We start from the raw sequence: 20,067 nt of genomic DNA, 5'->3' as shown, positions 1-20,067 counted from the left end.
TTCGTAAAAAGGTATTATAATAAAAGAGAAGAAAACTAATTTCAGCGTTTTGGAAAATTCATCCCTCAAGGTGGTGAAAAAGGGGTTGAAAGTTTGTATGCATATCAAATATTTTTTTGAGTGCGGGACTTGAATCTTTGTACAAGGGCATACTATAAGAATACAAGAAAAGTAATTTCAGCGTTTTTAAAAATTCATCCCTTGAAAGGGATTAAATAGGGGTTGAAAGTTTGTATGGAGATCAAACATTTTTTTTGAGTGCGGGACTTGAATCTTTGTATAAAGGCATATTATTAGAATACAAGAAAAGTAATTTCAGCGTTTTTGAAAATTCATCCCCCAAGGTGGTGAAAAAGGGGTTGAAAGTTTGTATCGAGATCAAACATTTTTGTGTGCGGGACTTGAATTTTTGTATAAAGACATATTATTAGAATACAAGAAAAGTAATTTCGGCATTTTTGAAAATTCTTCCCTCAAGTTGGTAAAAAAGGGGTTGAAAATTTGTATGGAGGTCAAACATTTTTTTGAGTGCGGGGCTTGAATCGTTGTATAAAGGCATATTATTATAATACATAATAAGTAATTTCAGCTTTTTTAAAAATTCATCCCTTAAAAGGTTTAAGAAGGGGTTGAAAGTTGGTAGAGAGTTCAAATTTTATTTAAAGCTAGGAACTTCAAACTTCGTAAATAGGTAGTTAGGTAGTAGGTTTTACTAAATAGTGGACTTGAAAATATGCTGGGGGTTGAGAGGGATTATATCGAGAACAATTTTATTCAGTTAGGGGCTTGAAACTTCGTAGCCAGGTTGTGTATAATAATTAACAAATGATTAACTGCAGTCCCTACTGCTATCGTTTTCTGCATAATGTTCTAAGCTAATATAGAATATATAACCACCAATATACAAATCCACGCGTACGAAGTCGCAGGCAACAGCTAGTTTATAATATAAGTTAATGCGAGTAGGTCATCAAAATCGAAAATCTCTTCATTGCACGATTATGGTACCAACATTTACAGTGTGGTAAAGATGTTACAATATTTTTTATAAGGACATGCACAATCTACTCATCAGGATTGGACATACAAGGATTGGACATTTGGGGAATTGGACGTACAGGGATTGGACATTCGGGGAAATAGACATTTGAGGCCAGAATCGCAGTAGCTCCTAATTCCATTCCTATATGATTATTATGGTTAGGTTAATAGGTATGCCTATTTTATTTTGCTCGCATTATAAGTTATAAGACACCATGTTTCGCGTAGTTATTGTAAAATACAGAACAGACAGGTTCTTCTGTTTTTAGCGCGTTGAAATGTTTTTAGGGTTCCTTGCTTCCTTGGTCCACAAGGAAAGGTCGGTCAGGCTTTCTATGTGGTACGCGTAGGTACATTCAGGGGTTCCCGACAAGCGGCAAGTCTGTAATAACAAGACTAATATCAACATCATGTAGATATTGTTAAATACATAGTGTTGTTCCTATTTTTGTCATTCTTAGAAATAGATTAGGGGTAGGTACGCACAGGGCCGGATTAAGCATGTCGGGGCCCCTAGGCAGTGCCCCCTTACAGTTAATTCTGCATACATAATGTTCAGTTGTTCAGTACAGGGAAGTAAGTTTGCGGTTTTAATTTCAACCTTCAGGTGTCGGTTGAGCCGATCCGAACATGCCGAACGATGTCTTTCGCTCTTGCGTGGTCATAAAGGTTTTTTATATTAGTTTTTGCCGATTCCTCCTTGCGTCCAGTGTGGGGAGAGCTCTTCTTTTCTCAATAAGTAGTTAAATATTTTGCGAGGCTGAACAGCGATTGTCCGACCATATGAGCCACATGATTAAAATGAACCTAATAATAAAAAAAATACATGTGTTTAAATGATTTTTCATTAACCAGTCAAACTAGCATGTACAGGGTAAATCGGAAAAGCAATAAAAATCGCGAGCGCGAAATTTTTTGTGAAAAAATTGTGAAAGCGTGTTAAAAAGGCCTAAAAATCCGAAGTTACCCAGTGAGGTGAGCTTTCATGCGAGGTCAAAGCCGTGCTTCAGGATAAGCTCAGCTAGATCACAGACGACAACCAATGTCCATTGTATTAAAAAGCGAGACCGCAGGCCGAGCTTAGCGCAGCGAGGCCAAAGGCTAAGCTGAAGAAGAGATTTGGTAGGCGAACCAAAAATTGAGGTAAAAAGTGAGGCTCTAGGTCGAGCTCAGCAATCTCCACATACTTAACAAGCCTGAAGCGTACTTATAACCAGCGAGGTGAGCTTTCATGCGAGGCAAAAGGCTAAGCTTCTGAAATCAATGAATCAAAGCAGCGCTCTGATACGAACCAATCGTCAAATGTTACTCAACAATAATATATGTGTCATACAAGAGTTACTCGGAGGGCCGAAGTTTCATTAATAAGGTTTTAGGCCCTCGGGAGCCTGAAATTCGAGCTCGATTTACAGACTTAAAAGCTATAAAATAACATAATTTACATAATCATTTGATGATTGTGTGTCTGAGAAACTGATATTGGACATTAGGTATAAACAAGTAGGTAACATAAAAAAATATTTATGAATTTTGGCCATATGAAACACATTTTTTTTGGCGCGCGCGGGGCCGCCGGGGCCCCCTAGCCGAGGCGGGGCCCATAGGCAGTTGCCTACTCTGCCTTAGGGTTAATCCGGCCCTGGGTACGCAAGGTTATAAGTTTGAAAATCCATCACATTTTATATAAACAAGCTAACTGGCTGTTGCAACATGTGAAAATTTTCACGGTATAATGTAGTAGATATACATACAGTATAGGGAAGTTAATGTAGTTTACATTTTATGCCATAGAAAGTAATTTGTCGCGGTGGGTTTTATTATATGTATTTATAAATCGCAAGTCCGTGATATAATTCAGAATGATTTTTTATAACGCGAGTCAGAGCCCTTTTTTACGTATTTAAGTTTTTTTATTAGTTCCGTAGTCAACTACGAACCCTTACAGTTTCGCCATGTCCGTCTGTCCGTCCGTCCGCGGCTATGCTCCGTGATCGTTAGTGCTAGAAAGTTGCAATTTAGCATGGAAACATAAGTCATGCATGGCGACAGAACTGTAAAATAAACACTACGTATCTTTTTAGGGTAGGTACCTCCGTACAAAACTTTTTTAAAATCACACTGGTAAAGCACACTGGGTGAAGGGGTATCGTTGGATAGGTATTTCAAAACGAATGTCGGGTCTAAAAATTCGGAAATAATCGCTCCGAAAGAAAAAGTCTAGCCGTTTTTGAATTATCGCAAAGTCTTCTTTTCTTAGTAAACAGACGTACCTACACGTGTTGCGGAGGTACTCCCTTATTCTTGTAATGTATGATACATACTTACTAATAGCCCCCGTTGAGCCTATTCTGGCAGAAAAGTAACTACAGAACCCTTCACTGAGCTTGGCCCGACATGCTCTTGGCCGATTTTGGTTTGGTAGTCGAAATTGTAAAAATTGTGATAGTTAGATATACCTATTATACGAATCCACTCTAATTCTGTGGTCAAATACTATCTTTGGCGAATCTGGCGAATTAACGGTAATCTTTACAGTGGTAATCTTGTATTAATATCTAGTTACCTACTTAATACTTAGTCATCATCATCTGCTTAGCGAAGAGTAACATAAGGTTTGAAATAGCCTACCTATAAATAAATTATACTTATAGAATTGGTGCCGAAAATATCAGCAGTCGGCTTGCTGATAGGTATCTCGGTTTCAGACAAGTTTTATATTTACTGTTTTAGCACAAACGTAATACGGTTTCTCGTTTCTCTTGTTCGCACGTGCACGCAGCCATGCCACGTGATTGCTTAAATCAAACCTTGATTTTAAAAAAGCGGCCAAGTGCGTGTCGGACTCGCCCATGAAGGGTTCCGTATTTAGGCGAATTATGACGTATAAAAAAAAACTACTTACTAGATCTCGTTCAAACCAATTTTCGGTGGAAGTTTACATGGTAATGTACATCATATATTTTTTTTAGTTTTATCATTCTCTTATTTTAGAAGTTACAGGGGGGGGGGGGCACATTTTACCACTTTAGAAGTGTCTCTCGCGCAAACTATTCAGTTAAGAAAAAAATGATATTAGAAACCTCAATATCATTTTTGAAGACCTATCCATAGATACCCCACACGTATGGGTTTGATGAAAAAAAAAATTTTTGAGTTTCAGTTCGAAGTATGGGGAACCCCAAAAATGTATTGCTTTTTTTCTATTTTTGTGTGAAAATCTTAATGCGGTTCACAGAATACATCTACTTACCAAGTTTCAACAGTATAGTTCTTATAGTTTCGGAGAAAAGTGGCTGTGACATACGGACGGACAGACGGACAGACAGACAGACAGACATGACGAATCTATAAGGGTTCCGTTTTTTGTCATTTGGCTACGGAACCCTAAAAATTGACACCTCTTTGTTTTAAGTGGCCTTTCGTTTTTAAATTTATCATGAGCCAAGCTCTGGCACGATTTAAAAATTTTGTTTCCTCTTTAGTTTTAAAAATTTTGTTTCCTCTTTACGCTTAGAACTAATAATAATACAAGTGGATAGAGTTTAGACTTGTAGGAACGCACGGTGAAAGTTTGTTAATTTTTGTATAGGATAAACAAAGACTGACTTTGTACTCGTAAGCTAGTTAAAAATGTCGAGGTAACGCGACAAGGATGCTAAGTGAAATACCAGCAAAGTAAACTGAAAGAAATGTTCAAGCGCGCGGTTGCTTTATTTATAAATGCGATAAACGCAGCGTTTGCATGCGATCAACGGAATGTAGGAAAAAACACTATGCGCTTACCGCTGCGTTTACCGCGTAAAACAATGTATGGTCATTAGATAAAATTGTGTGCGGCAAACGCATCGCATTTAACGCTGCGTTTATCGTATAAAACCGACTTGACAGACTGATCAACGTAAGCCGGCGCGCCGCGGCGGTGTATATACTATAAATCTTTCCATAGGACAATAAAATTTAGCGAACTCTCGAAGACAAACAGTTTGGTGCAAGTGGTGCAACCGACCCTCAGGTTGTATAATCTCGTCCAATTTTCAAAGTTTGTTGTTGTATTAATTAGCAGCAAGTTATGCATGGACAACGGGGAAGTGTTTTGCCTTCGGGATAGCTAAATATTTACATAACCTAACAGTCCTAACACTGAAAGGGGAAAGGGGGGGTCCGTAACTTCTCAAAATCGGTTTGCATGGAAGAAAAAGTTCTAAGCTTTAATGCATTGTAATGAAACTGCATCCAAGCCGATAAGAACAAGGTCCACTGATTGCTTCTACATAGGTACGTTGTGCACGTGCCGAGTCGTGAACCAATAAATCCACTATGGCGTTGAACAATCGGAGTCTTGCACGTGAACTTTGCTTTCGTTCAAAACAATCCGTTTTGTTTTCTACACTATTTGCACCTGTGAAATGCCTGTAATCGGTAACAAATTAACCGTAACAAGGAACAGGGTGCGTAGCCAATATATTGCATCCAAATAATTAGTAGCAGGTACCTAATGATAGGACTATGGGCCATGGGGCTTAGGAGAATATACCTAGGTAGCGTACCTATATCTATTTGATTGTCACTGTCTCTGTCCAATCTCAAGGAACATACTGGTTCAAAACGATTTTATTATTGTTCGACAGTAGCGAGACGGCGTCCAGGGTCAGTCTACGTAGGTATTTGCATAGTTTTATTATTCCCCTTGTCTTGTTGTTTGGTGTACACAGATGGCGAAACCCTGCGTCGCACAATGGACGACGAACGTCATTAGGATGTAGCATGTAGCTACAGCGTTTTAGTTGAGGACAATGGTGTACCAATACCATACGATAGGTCTGTCAATTTGAATTCCACTAACATGGACACGGGCTCTTTACTGAAGAGTTTAGCGACTCCACATATATGGTGGGACAACAACCCATAACAATCCTGTCCCGTGTAGGTATATAATTTATTTAGTTTATTAGGCCCACTCCGCCCACACTCGTAAAATTAGGATATTTTTCGTTATACCGAACTTTTTTTTTCGGTTTGATATTGTTTTTTTCACTGCTTGTACCATTCTGGATGAGTTTGGCTCAGGACCGGGTTAAGAGGTGTACTCGAAGAGAGGCCTATGCTCAATAAAAGGCTGATATGATGATGAAGCATCGGCTAAAGCTGTAGGTAGCTATAAAGTATAGAAATAGTCGTCTTTGCCACCTGGGCCTTGCGAGTTGCGTGGTTAAGAAACACCCAGAGTCGCTTAGAATTTCATGAAGCTCCTGGAGGCCGATTTTTGAATTTCGATCACTCGATTTCGTCACCTGAAAATCGGCGGAAAACGGCGAAATGCTGATTATTGAAATACGAGTGATAGAAATTGGGAATCTAGTGGTATTGACCACTCGTTTTCAATTATATAAGTAGAATTTACATGACTAGTGGTGGAGATATTACTGAACGAAATACGCGAAATCGAGCGGTCGAATTTCAAAAATCGGCCCCCAGATGGCCGCGACTCCGACACTCATGAATACAACATGGTCCATAATATTATTGAAATACAGACGCGGCTAGCGAGGATTACCTATTCTGAAATATTTACTCGCAATCAATAATACAGTAGGCGACTAACGTCATTCAAAATGATAACACGAATAATATTATTTGACGATAATAATATATTTACTTATAGTATTAAATTTAGGCATAGAGTCTACCGCGAAAATCTCCTTTCCTTAATTTTACTCTCTATCGCTCTGGCATATTTGAATCATAGAGAGGCAAATAATAAAAAATAAAATAAATATAATTTAATAGAATCAATAGGTTTCCATGACCTAGTGTCACCCGATCCTGATCAAGCCCTGAATCGCCAAGGAGTGTAAGTTAGTCCAACCGCCGCTTTCGCGTCGGCGTATTTATTAACTTGATCTATGATGTAGGACGACTGAAGTACGAGGGTAATCTATGCAGGCGGCCTAGCCAAGGTGACAATAGCTTATGCTACGCCATCGAATCGCTTGGCGTCTCTCTATCACTCTTCCATATTAGTGTGACAGTGACAGTTGCGTTTCGTTCGCTACGGAGCGTTAGCGATTGGCATCTTGGCTACGCGGCCTGCACCGTTGTCGCTTAGGTATAGTCGGGCTCTCAATAATGTTCAGATGATGCAGGCGAGGCCATGGAGTCGGGCAGTATGGGAAACTATTACAGTCCGACAAGAAATTGTAGAAATTAAAAAGTGGCAACACCGCAGAATTACACCTATAATTTTCATTATTTGTATGCCCTTTACAAAATATCGGTATTGTTATTGGGAGCTCAAAATGTTCCACTCTTGGGCATAGGCTCCACTGTTTCCAGTCTTCCCGATGCTGTGCAGTCGCTGGCCATTTCTTTAAAAAGACTGGTCTCGCCATCGCCGATGTGGTCTGCCAGATCCTCGTTTTGAGCTGGGCTGCCACTCCGTGGCGATCTTATTGGCCCACAGGTCACTCGGAAGCCCAGTCCCACTTTAGCTTGGCCGCTGTCCGAGCTACGTCGATCATTTTCGTATCGATGCCGTTTAAATTGTATTTAAAATGTAGGTATTATGTTTAGTTTTGATATCCCTTATTTAATAAAAACTCCTATCTAGATTAGGTATTAGTTACCTACGAAAAAGTGATGTGTTGGTAAAAGAATGAGTGTAGGTAGGTTACCTAAATAAAAATTAGTGATTTCTTCGTAACACATGTATCTACGACTTTTTTACACAGTAATAACCTAGCTGTTACAAGCTGACGTGGGCGAGACTGAATGATGAAACTAATGAATGAATTCGTACAAAATGTGGGTCAGTGCTCGTTTGGCAGACGGTTATATGTATTGTAGGACCAGACACGATCAGTAACTTTAAAGCACAGAGTTACTGATTACTTACTAAAGATAAAGGTGTAAAGTATAAAGAGAGGGAAAAACCGTGTCCAAGGAGGTGTGTTTGAAAGCCCAACTTAGATGGCGCTATACGCCGCGGCATATGTTTTGTGGTCACTGAGTTGTCAAGCGGCAATTTTTGTGTTGTTGGTTGAGATAAGACATGTTATAATATGAAAATTGGAATGGAATGCAGGAATGACCATTCTATGGCGCCCTTGAAGGATTTCCTAGAAGAGAACACCTAATAACCATGTCATATTTACGTTAAAAAAACAAGCAACCAATGCAAGCAACAACGGTTGCACTCCGGGAGTGCCGATAGAAGTGAAAACTCACCTCGCTATGTTACCGACGCCCGGTAACACGATACATACGTTTAGCGGAGATATTCTATTTATTTATTATATATTATTATCATTCTCAAATAAGATCACACTTTTTCATTGACATGTTTATTTACATACTGCCATGACAACGTCAAATTATTTGAACATAGGTAAAGAGTCTTGAAAAGGAGTCCGCAACATAAATGTCAAATAACATTGAGTTTTTCTTTATTGATTTAAATGCCATCTAAATTATGAGTGGCCATCTACCTTACGCCCCTTACGGTCACGTGATCGCCTTACGCTGTCTCGACTCAAGTTTATCATTTTTTCCCCACTTCATAAAGCGCCGCTAAAGAAGTTTTCACTTCAAAAACAATAAATTTCCATTTGTAAACTTGAAAGGGTCTTACGGTAGGTTTCAAATTATATAGTTGACTCAGTCCAGAGTATATGTACTTATTTAAATGTTTGGCTTTCAATACCTTACGTAGGTAGGTACGTACGGTGAGTACCTACGGTAATTCATAGTTCTACCTATTGTATAAAATGAGATTAATTAAGTACACGCAAGAGAAGGAGATGAGAGTAAAGATACTTGTACCTAGAATACCATGTAGAACGGGGACGAGTGCGAATCGGGAAACGCAGTGGCATGTGGAAGGGAGCGCGCGGGACCGCCGCGCCGGCCGTTGCCCCCAGTTGCAAAGCTTCCTTTTTTTGTGTCTGCTCCCTAAGTTAGAAGCTACGGCTTCCGACTTGTGGAGCCACAACCACCCGATCAACTACTCAAGCTCCATTTCATATTTTATTGAGTCTTTAATTTATGGGTACGTAATACGTAGGTACATACTATGTACCTAGGAGTTGCAGACTATTGAATTAAGTACTAACTCGAACATATTCTTAATTAATTTATATTACACGCCACCATAAAAGATAGAGTTGATTGTTTTTATATAATTAGTACCAACGGTAAAATGTTAAAGCATTATTTCACAAAGCCCGCTTTGTTTAAATTCTTAGAAGGATGTTTGTTGTTGACTCATGTAGCGGTCGGTTGCCTGTAGTGGCGCCGTGGACATGCCCCTATCTCTTACTCATCCTTTCAGTAATTTCAGTCTTTGTTTACTATTTCCAGTGACCTCATTATTTACGTTCAGATTACCGAAAGATGCAGCGTCTATATGGGTCGGCGGTGTTCGGCATTATTTATGAACTAGGTGCACGAACCGAGTTGAACTCTTATACTGACTTCTAAATAACTGGTGTGCGGTCTTTGAACTCGAGCGGGAGGAACGCGAGGGCAATTTGTGTTGGACGTTAATCAAATCGTAGCAGGTAGGGAGTCTCGGGGCACAGCTGTCGCTTCGCTAAGCACGCAATGCTGCGCGAGATCTGGTCCGCCAGCTTTTTTAATATAATAATAAGGATGCGCGCGCAGGTAACAAACGTTTCGCCATCGCTTTGTCGTTTGTGTAGGTAAGTAAAGAATTGGGATCGACCGTTATATTTGTAGTGAGATTTAGGTAGCGGTCTGGTTCGACGTTGACCGTGTTTAACAAAGTGAATGCGCTCGGTTGGCGGGGCTGACAATGAGCAAGCGAAAGTAAGAAGGCTCACCTATGTGCGCCAGGTCGATGATGGGGATCTCGCAGCGCGCTAGCAGCGTCTCCTCCTGCGCAGCCGCCATCGCTGCTGAGGCGAGTGCTGCTGCTGCCCTGCTGTGCCGCTAGTGCTGCGCGCTCCGTCGCCCTCGCCCGCAGATAACGCGCCGACTTCTTATCACTCGACTCCCACAGTAATTAGCAATTAGCGATCGCGACACCGAACGATAATAGAGAAACGATAGATAAGCACTTACGACTACCGTACGGTAACCGGTACGTTAAAGTTTATTGAAGTTATGAATGGTCTTTTGATTACCCCTAGTATAGAAGCGTTCAGAACTCATTTGCATAACCTTGTAGTTCCTGCTCGAGGCGTTCTGCGATCTGACGTAGCAGCAATATGCTATACTGACTTGACACATTAAAAATTGGTTTTCGTAGCTCTCTCACAGTAAAGTAAATGTGTTAGGAAACGTCGCTCCCGCGTGTGCAACCGACGCCGTTGCGCCCCCCGTCCCTCACAGCTGGCGCGTTTCGAATGTCTCTCGTCGAATAAACTGGCTCACCGTGCGCGATGAGCGTTACCCTGGCGTCCGATGTCGGCTCTCACTTGTATATCATCGCGCAGACTTTCGCAACCGAGTGGCGTAACCGAAACACCTATGCTTTGAACACGCCGTAGTGTGGAGAGAGCGTGTAGTGAGCGAGCGCGAGCGCGAGTGCGTGGTGCGGCCGACAGCGGGAGTGACACTGAACTGACGGTGGTGAGCGGTGTGCGGCTCGGGCTGACTCACGCCGCGCGGACTGCCTGGCGGAAGGAGACTGTCACTCGCTCGCAGCTCGCTTCAAGGCCTATGGATAGAGGCTCACTTCGCGTCGCTCGCGCCGTCTATCGTCACCCTTACATTATTTTTTTTCATTTTGCTTCCCCCATGTTCTCGCCGGCGAAACTACAATTTGATTCTAATATATAGTTAGGTTAAAAGGGACGTTTAACTGTGTGTCTTTGCGTTTGCCATCCTACTGACCCCAAATGAGCGCAAAAACTCAGTGTACCTACGACTCATATAAATACCTATATTAATTACATAGGGGTTTAATTAATTACTTAATTAACTAAATGTAAACAACACGAAAATGCATTGCTAATAAATACAACTATTTGTTTCACAGTTTATTCTCAAAAGTAATCTTAATATACTTTACAGACCGAAACATTTACTATGTATGTACTTCTATTTTTGCTGTTCACATTTAGTTATATAGCTAACAGTTATTTGAAAGGATTATCGTTACAAACAAAAAAGAAAACACAAAGCTTGGGTTAAATCCTATTGGAAAAAGTGATTTCTCGTGAATTAAGATTACAAAATTATACAAAATATTCATAACGTTACATTAAAATCTTAAAAAGTAAACTACTTCTTAGTTGGATTTGCAGTTGACAAGATAGGTATTTACTTAACATGAGCAGCAATCGTCTCGTCAGCAGTGTAGTTAGGTACCCTTTAGCACTTTCTATTGAACTTTATATTAACAACGCCATGTCAAACTTCGGTTTTAATGTGTACTAAATTGACAGACACGCAGATAATATAATTCACTACTTCAAATTTTTATACCAGCTTTGATAAATCGATGAACAAGCAAAATGTAAAGATTGATTGCTAAAAATACATAGTGATTATGATAACTCCCTTGTATTTGAACACTCGAGCAAGTGGCGTGGCGAATAGGGAACATGAGTGTATAAACGCCGAAAAAAGTGCCTCCGTCCTCGTACCTACTAAACATTGTAATTCGCCCCGCTACTCACGCGTATCCGTAAATACGGGTTAGAATTTTGACATCGTATACATACTGTTACACAAGTAATTGTTTCTATTTTTCTCCCGCCAGATTTGTTGAACCGACCTGTACACGTTTAACCGAAAAAGTTCGAAGATGAATTAGGGCTCATTTAGACGATACGAGAACTCGTATGCGAGTTTCAGTACATTGCGGTTTTTGATCGGTCGGTTGAATTGGACGTAACCAACAGTCCGCAATGTAACTAAAATCGCATGCGCGTTCGCGCGCCGTCTAAGTCAGCCCTTAGGTAGTAATTTACAGAGTATTTTACAGAACCCAATCAAGCACACTGCAGCTAATACTTTTCTCAAAAGCTACGCATAGTAACGAAATTGCAGTTCAACCCTGACATTTTATACTAATATATCTATTATAATTTAGAAACAAAAAGGACAATTTTCTTATTTAGAGTTTAAAATAAAACACCGCAGAGGCGAGTACACCAAGGTGCTTCTTTCGAAAAGAATTATAAAAGAAACTAGATTTAATATTTAGTTACCTATGTACACTGAGGCAGGCACTCAATTCATCTCTAAAAGGCAAAACAAATCTCGTTGCCCGTTTGGTGGCCTAACTTTTCCATACATTTTGGCTAAAACAATTATTGCGTATGCCCTGTTTCGCGACCAACATATAATTGAACTCGTATAGAGGTTATATAGGGATGCCAATAAGATTTTGTCTGCTAACGATTTACAATCCACAATTCAGTCACCACAATATGTTGCATGTGTTCTGTGTAAAGCCATCTGTTCCATTAAAATGAGTACACAAAATCTTATCGGCATGATGCGTGGCGTGAGTAGCATGATCGTGCCTATGGCCGTCATAAGACATTTGTCCCTCTTTGCACTTCGGTTCATACTAGTCAGTTAGAGAAGATTGTTTGCCAAAGGACATAAACGCGGTCATGCTAGTTAAGTAGGTCTGTGGTGCGAAATGGTTAACCAGAGCGAGAATCAACTTCTTGTGCTAGCAATCTATTGTTTGACAATCATTTAAATTTATCATCTGCATATAAACGCTGAAATCAAATTAAAAAGCGTAAAAAGCATACAGCTACAGCGCCACTGACCTATGTGATAATATAGCGTGATGTAATTTTCTAGAGAAATAAAAAATGCTTTGTTGAGGGTATTGCGAGTTGGTTGGTGGTCACTTGAGGCAGCGCTCGAAGTATGAGGAGCCGACGTACCCGCCGCGCATGGCGCGCTGCACGTGCTGCTCGAACAACCGCCTGTTACTCTGCAGCTCGTCCGCCGCCTCCTTGTTCAGTGGGTCCTCTGGATTCGGTTCCTGGTGAATTGCCAATTGGTTACGACACTAGGTAGTTGTAGGGAAAATAACAGTCGTTTACTTTAAACTAGTAGTTCGCCCCGAACTGAGAACTCGCGGTTAACCAAAAATTATATAGCTATTGACTTTGTTGCAGCTACTTAGGTACTCGTATAGTGCGACATAAAATAATAGAAAATAAATGAGGGCGCCATTTTCTACGTGACTGTCACATTTGTGACGTAAAATGCTTACACATTAGGGTGGAGCGAAATCCAAAATTCTTGAATATAGCAATGCTCTAAAAGGATGTCTAATTTTTTATTATTTAAGGGAAAAAAAATAAAAAAAATATTGGTATATACTTTTAGCCCTCTACTATTCGATTATATACAGGATGGATTTTCTTTTTGGGTCAGTGAGGGCAGCTACCAGATCCCGTGCTGCTACGAGAAAACGGTCTAAGAAGACCTTCCCTCGATTTCAAATTAATGAAGATTGGCTTTTACAGATTTTGGAAAAAACATACAGGGTGCGAGAAAAAGGTCATTTTTGACAAACTTTTTTTTTGATGCCAATCGATCCTATTCCTATTAAGGATCAAAAGCTTGTATGGAACCAAAAAAAATTTTCCGGCTATAAAAGCCACTAATCGAGGAAAACTTTTCCCATACAATTTGTATGAAAATGAAAACTTTTATTTTTCACATGCTATTTTTGTATGCCAATCGATTCCATTCCTATCCAGTATCAATAGTTTCTTTGGGGTAACTTACGGTAATGTACTAAAAAGCCACAAATTAAAGAAAACTTTTTCCATATATTTACTATGGAGAACATGTGAAATTTAATTCACATTTTTCTATCTGGCCAATCAGTCCTGTTACATTTAAGGACCATAATACTGTATGAAGACATTGCTGTAGGACTGATGGGCGAGATAGAAAATTGAGAATAACATTTCACGGAAATTTTCTTTTGGTTCCATACAAGCTTTTGATCCTTAATAGGAATGGGATCGATTGGCATCAAAAAAAAAGTTTGTCAAAAATGACCTTTTTCTCGCACCCTGTATGTTTTTTCCAAAATCTGTAAAAGCCAATCTTCATTAATTTGAAATCGAGGGAAGGTTTTCTTAGACCGTTTTCTCGTAGCAGCACGGGATCTGGTAGCTGCCCTCACTGACCCAAAAAGAAAATCCACCCTGTATAGCAATATATGCATATTTTTAATTAATTTAATTTATGCTTATTTTTTTTATAACAATATCATTCATTAAATAACATCTTTTTGTTACAGATATACTCGATTCCTATACTTATTTTTGTTTAACGTATATTTTTATGACACGGTAAAACCACGTAAATCGAGGTTTTATGGAAAAGGCCCTTTAACCCGGATACTGTGCACAAATTGGAGTTTACAACTAATTACAGAACCGTGAAAACTATTTTGAACGTGATAAGATAATAAAAATACTACTAGTAAAAGTAAATATATGCCTAACATACGTGTTAACATGACCCAAAAAGGGCGTAAGCGACGCCGAAGGGCAAAATTTAACGCTCATTTAAACATATAAATAACCCATTTTTGCAGTAAAATGATACTTTTCGTAATCAATAACACCGTTACTTTGCCACAAGAACGTCTAAAAAAAATAACTCATATATATTTTTTACACTGTAGCATTTTCCTTGTTTTGCATGAAATTGCTGTTTAATATGAAAGTTTGAAATTTTATTATTTCATAAATATTGAAAAAGGCACAAACATTTTGGTAATAACTTATTATACGCTTATTAAGTATTATATAATTTCAATAAAATGTACACATATTAGTGAAATTAGTATATTTAAATAATTGATGAAAATGTACCTTTATTAATTTCTTTAGCGGCTGGATAGAGGGCTAAAAGTAGTGTTTATTTTGAAACTTGATATAATCACTATAATCTACATGACAAACTGCAACTTTTCGTACCGGTTCCACATTGATAATCAAATTTCTATTTTTTTCCCATACAACGACGCCCCACCCTATTACACATGGCAACAATTTAGTATGGACATTTTTGAGTTCTATTTTATTTAATTTCTACTATTTTATGTCGCTCTATAGGCGGCAATAGATCAAAGATGGATTTATTGCAAGGTCTGTGGAGCCTTTAACTGATTGATTTAAGCAAAGAGTAGTATGTATAATATAAGTTGGCCAAGCAGATCTTGTCAGTAGAAAAATGTAGGCGCGAAGGGATATGCTCTCATAGAAAATTTGAGATTCGCGCCTTTTTCTACTGACAAGATTTGCTTTTTTGGATCAATTTTGAAGCGCCATTTACAAGTTTAGCGTTAAGTAATATAGATGGCGCTATTTTTTCGAATAAAGGGCTTCGTATACGGCTGCCCCTCCCCTGGATTTAAGTCACCACCATAGAGATTAAAATAAACTGTATCTGTGCTAAGCCGAAATATTTCCTGTCAAATGTCAAATACATATATTATGTTTATTCTATTTTATTTTTATGTTGCTAATTATTTCAAAATGGTAAATTTAAAAACGATATTATAAAAGTGTAAGTCGAGCACTTTCATTTGATACTAAACTCGACCATGTTTCTTGCAAAAAAATGACCAGAATAGCAAGACCTCTCACAAACAGCTTTTTGGCCTTCTAAGCTCTTCTAGCTCAATAACCTCTTGATCGGGCCTGCTCATAATTTAATGACTAAAATATAATGCCCTCGACTACACGTTTACCCAATTTCATTAAAATTAGAACAAATTTACTTAAGTTATTGAGTATCAAACTATCTTCTGACAGTTCAGCTTAAAAACATCGAAATGCCGAGACGTGCCGCTAGCCAGCCGCGTGTTCAAAGTCGAATGTAAGAACTTCGCTTCGCTTCGCTTCGCTTCGCTCGCTCGTTCGATAACGTGCTAATATGCTAGTCCTTGCTAATTAAGATTAATCCAGGCTAGCTGCGATACTCGTAAGCTCTCAACAGTAGATTTCTGTATTCTTTGTTTTGTTTTCTGTATTGAGTTGTGCAGAGTTGTGTAGCGTAAATTGTATTGTACATTAAAACTAAAACATAATAAATGGAAAAATAAAAAGGGGAGAATGGTATTTTTTTTACATTTTCCTTCATAAATATTTTTTTTTTCACTATGAAAAAGAAAACAAAAATTGTTTTGAACAATACAATTTGAGCTCATTCAAAAGATACCCCACTTGACCTAGTAACTAGACTTTGAAATGTTGCCCCCTCTTCATATGGGGCAAATCAATAGCTCAAGTAGATCTCGAGATATTTAGCAATGTGAGAGACAGACAGACGGCCAGAGAGTCGTACCATATGGGTTCCTTTTGTACCTTTTTGGTACGGAACCCTAAAAAAGAAAACCGACAAAAAAGGAGTATAAGTTTGAAGTCAGTGCCAAGCTAAAGGATGATCCTTCCTCCATCCTTTGGCTCGACCATGTGGAGCTTCCACACCAATTTTGAATTTCGCGCCTTAATCTACTGACTGACTGAAATTGGTTTGACTATAATATCTTACCAGGAATAAGTATTGCAGCCCATACACTATGGAGTTGACTGTCAGCACTGGTTTCCAGTCTTCCCTTAGTATGTTGAGGCAGACATTTCCTTCAAGGTCTATGTTAGGATGGTATACGGCCGTCTCACATTTCACCTTGGGAGGTTCGTGAGGATAGTTTGGTCCTACCTGTAAGGAATGGCATACATAAATTAATAAAACACTTTGAGACTTGGGGAAATGTTGTTGTTGTTGTCCTATGGCACCCTAGAGGTGCAAAGGGCCTTCACAAGCTCGCGCCACGCCTTCCTATCTTCAGCGACCCTACTGGCCTCGCTCCAGCTCATTTCAAAGCTCATCCAAGCAGCTCATTTTCAAAGTCTGTCATTGAGCTGGTATTAGGAATAAAAACTATGCTAAGATTTTGCGCAAACATATTTAGTTCGGTGTTTCTTTGGTATTTTTAAACCATGTACCCAACAGAGATTTCAGTGGAGGAACAGCTTTTAGGGGCCTTTTTAGGGTTCCGTACCCAAAGGGTAAAAACGGGACCCTATTACTAAGACTCCGCCGTCCGTCCGTCCGTCTGTCACCAGGCTGTATCTCACGAACAGTTGAAATTTTCACAGATGATGTATTTCTGTTGCCGCTATAACAACAAATACTAAAAACAGAATAAAATAAAGATTTAAGTGGGGCTCCCATACAACAAACGTGATTTTTGACCGAAGTTAAGCAACGTCGGGCGGGGTCAGTGCTTGGATGGGTGACCGTTTATTTGCTTGTTTTGCTCTATTTTTTGTTGATGGTGCGGAACCCTCCGTGCGTGAGTCAGACTCGCACTTGGCCGGTTTTTTAAATTGTTTTGTAATTTTCCACAAGGAGTACTCATCACACTTCTTTGCCGATAGTCAGTCAAGCGACAAAAGTTGTTGTTGAAATGTGTATATTTAATTCTGGTCAATCATTACTTTTAGTTCCCGAGCAGTTTTTGAAACAGCCTCTCGTTCTCCACATGTCTACTAAATTGCCAAATTCGTCTGATTCTTATTTTTTCTGCATGATTTTATCATAGGTATGCATAGGGAATTTTTACCACACATCTACTTGTTGTTTGTAGATATGGTGTACAACGCCAAGCTGCTTCCTGTATCAAATTAGTTACATAAAACAGGGGTTCCCAAAGTGAACTGAACTCCGATCCCCCTAAATGCACCTCCTGAAAAAGGTGGTATGAAATAGTATTGGTGACCCTCAGATTTCGTAGTAGTTTCAGGGCCCACTCAATATTCGCATGCGACCCACCAATGGGTCGCGACCCATAGTTTGGAAAATGCTGATATAAAATGTTGCATCATCATAATCAATACAAACAAAAGATAAGCTTTTACTCCAAGAATTCAGCAAAAGCTATCCAGTCCATTTGATGATTGTATGTGTATAAAGTTAAATGTGGCTCTCTGTAAATTGCAGTTCTACTAAATATGCATATTTTTGGTGAGTGATCAGATAGGCAGCTTTCAACATCAATATGTCTGCAAGTGCCATAATGATAAGAAAATCTATTTGGTCAGGAATTTTGTTTCGATCAGTTAGCCAACAAGTTGGTTCACTTGTTGACAAATACGAAATACAGAAAAAAAGTAATCAGCCATGATCCCCAATGTGTTTTCTGTTCCATTCTCTTTCACATATGTATTTGTCTCCAAGGGTTAGGAAATATATTTTGAAGATTTCATGAGATATTCTGTGTCTCGTCGGACAGTAAACTGTACTAACATTATTAGATCAATATTTGTCTTCTATTGTGATTGTTGTGGCCTGTAGGTAATCATCTCGGAGCTGGCAGTACATATATGTAATGTTTGATATGTTTCTTTTTCAACAAGCCCACCATGGGAGCTGCCATCGGAATGGTTAGTGCAGTAGACACAATAATTCTGAATTAGAAAGGGTTCTCTGTCATTACGGTGTGTCTCAGATATTGACATAATATCAATTTTGATTTGCTTAAGTATGAGTTGAAGTTCATTATTAAAAGGAGCTAAGCCATTCCATGCTCATATGCATATAGAAGTCTTTTTGTCTTTGTTATTAATGTGGTGATGAGCTTTATAGCTGTCCCATTTGTGTAACTAGTAAATCAACTTTTTGTGCTCGTTTGCTAATTACTGGTTTGGCTATCAGTCTGGGCTGAATATGATGTCGAACAAATCTTAGTGCCAGTAGTCTCCTGAGTAGGACCTGCCTTTATTTGTCTACTTGTTGGTAAAATGATCATATCAATATTTCACTTTGGCAAAGTGGGATACCAACATCAAAGTTAAGAGTTCCCATGGTAAACAATTTTGCCAACCCTAATTTTCAATGAATTGCAACATTGATAAATGATCATGGGGTTTATTTATTGCCTATGATTAACCCTACTTAGTCATTATTCCTTTCTGATTGTCTACTTATATTGCTCTTTCTGTTAATTCTGAAGGTCATAAACGCAATGCATTATCTTCCAAGATTTTGTTATTTTTTATCAATATTTTCTTACAGAAAGAGTAATTCTAACAAGGTTTAGGATGTAATCAGTAATTAATTTACAAGTGTGATACTTATACCCTTGTGTAAAAATCTGTAGTAACATTTTTGACAGAAGACTTACCTTAAAACTAAATACAAATCTGCCTCCTCGATAGAAACCCTCATCAGGGCATATTATCAGTTTAAAATTGAGTAAATCATCTTGATCTGGAAACTCTGTACTGCAGGTCTTGGGCAAATTCAGCTCATTCAAATCTGTAAAGAAATAAATTGTGTTAAAATGCAATGAGGGTGGTTTCAAGTAAAAATGAGTGTTTGCGACATGATGAGGTGATGCTGACGTAGGTTATTGCTTAGCAAAGTGAGCTTTAGTCAGCGCGAGTCTTAATTTTCAGCATTAGGTATATAAGTGATTACTTTCAAGTTCATACGTCTTATTTTATGGTGTCTCTTACCTTTTGTAATCCGCAGCTGAGCTGCCGACGCTTTCTTTTGTGAACCACCAGCTCTCGCTGTACCCTCTTCATCTTTCTTTTGCTGTTTCAATGAAAAAAGTTTAATCATTGTCCTATTCTAATCGATATAATAGAAATTACAACGCGATATATTTCCAGTGTTGCCAACTTTATTTTTATCAACCCACCAAATAAGGCCGTATTAACCACCAGAAAACCACTAAATTTTGTCGGGCTCTCAAACCACCAGAATTCCACTAGAAATTACAGTGCGACACAAAATATTACTTATTCATGAGCGACAACCATCTGCGATACTTGTGAAATGTCGCGTGCTTAACGCTACGGCTTACGTAGGCGGCCAACGCGCGAACGCGGCGCGGCGCGGCGCGGTGAGGCGGCGGCGCGGCGCGGCGAGGATGAAACAAACCGTTGATACGTATAGGTATGTCCTACTCGTACGTGAGCGATTTAGACGCGAAACGGCGCGGCGGCCGCGCGGCGTTCGCGCGTTGTTCGCCTACGTAAGACGTAGCGTAAGCGT

At 39.1% G+C, this 20,067-nt stretch overlaps 2 protein-coding genes across 2 annotated transcripts in view; both read right to left on the bottom strand.

Annotated features, from left to right (window-relative positions):
* LOC134661110 (uncharacterized) overlaps positions 1 to 10,711 on the bottom strand; it is a 37,982-nt gene extending 27,271 nt beyond the window's left edge. The window contains exon 1 of the mRNA XM_063517058.1: positions 9,879 to 10,711. Within this exon, the coding sequence (XP_063373128.1) occupies positions 9,879 to 9,948 (70 nt within the window). The 5' untranslated portion in view covers positions 9,949 to 10,711. The remainder of the gene's footprint in view (positions 1 to 9,878) is intronic.
* Positions 10,712 to 12,790: 2,079 nt separating this feature from the next.
* On the bottom strand, positions 12,791 to 19,673 carry LOC134661779 (NEDD8-conjugating enzyme Ubc12). The gene is made up of 4 exons (XM_063517965.1): positions 19,524 to 19,673; positions 19,190 to 19,323; positions 16,555 to 16,722; positions 12,791 to 13,012 (listed from the first exon to the last, which is right to left on the bottom strand). The coding sequence occupies exons 1-4, from the start codon at positions 19,630 to 19,632 to the stop codon at positions 12,872 to 12,874; spliced, it is 552 nt and encodes a 183-aa protein (XP_063374035.1). The 5' UTR covers positions 19,633 to 19,673; the 3' UTR covers positions 12,791 to 12,871.
* Positions 19,674 to 20,067: the final 394 nt, after the last annotated feature.

Source organism: Cydia amplana, chromosome Z (genome assembly GCF_948474715.1).
Source record: "Cydia amplana chromosome Z, ilCydAmpl1.1, whole genome shotgun sequence".
Taxonomy (NCBI): domain Eukaryota; kingdom Metazoa; phylum Arthropoda; class Insecta; order Lepidoptera; family Tortricidae; genus Cydia; species Cydia amplana.
The sequence above is the reverse complement of the archived record's forward strand: the minus strand, read 5'-3'. Positions and strand labels throughout refer to the sequence as shown.

What these genes read in the sequence shown, in the direction of transcription:
- LOC134661779 (XM_063517965.1), bottom strand. Translation starts at nt 19,632, where the DNA reads ATGATTAAACTTTTTTCATTGAAACAGCAAAAGAAAGATGAAGAGGGT. An exon ending in TCAGCTGCGGATTACAAAAG is followed by an intron (nt 19,324 to 19,523) that starts GTAAGAGACACC and finishes ATTTCTTTACAG; the next exon opens with ATTTGAATGAGCTGAATTTG. An exon ending in GGCTGCAATACTTATTCCTG is followed by an intron (nt 13,013 to 16,554) that starts GTAAGATATTAT and finishes GCAATTCACCAG; the next exon opens with GAACCGAATCCAGAGGACCC.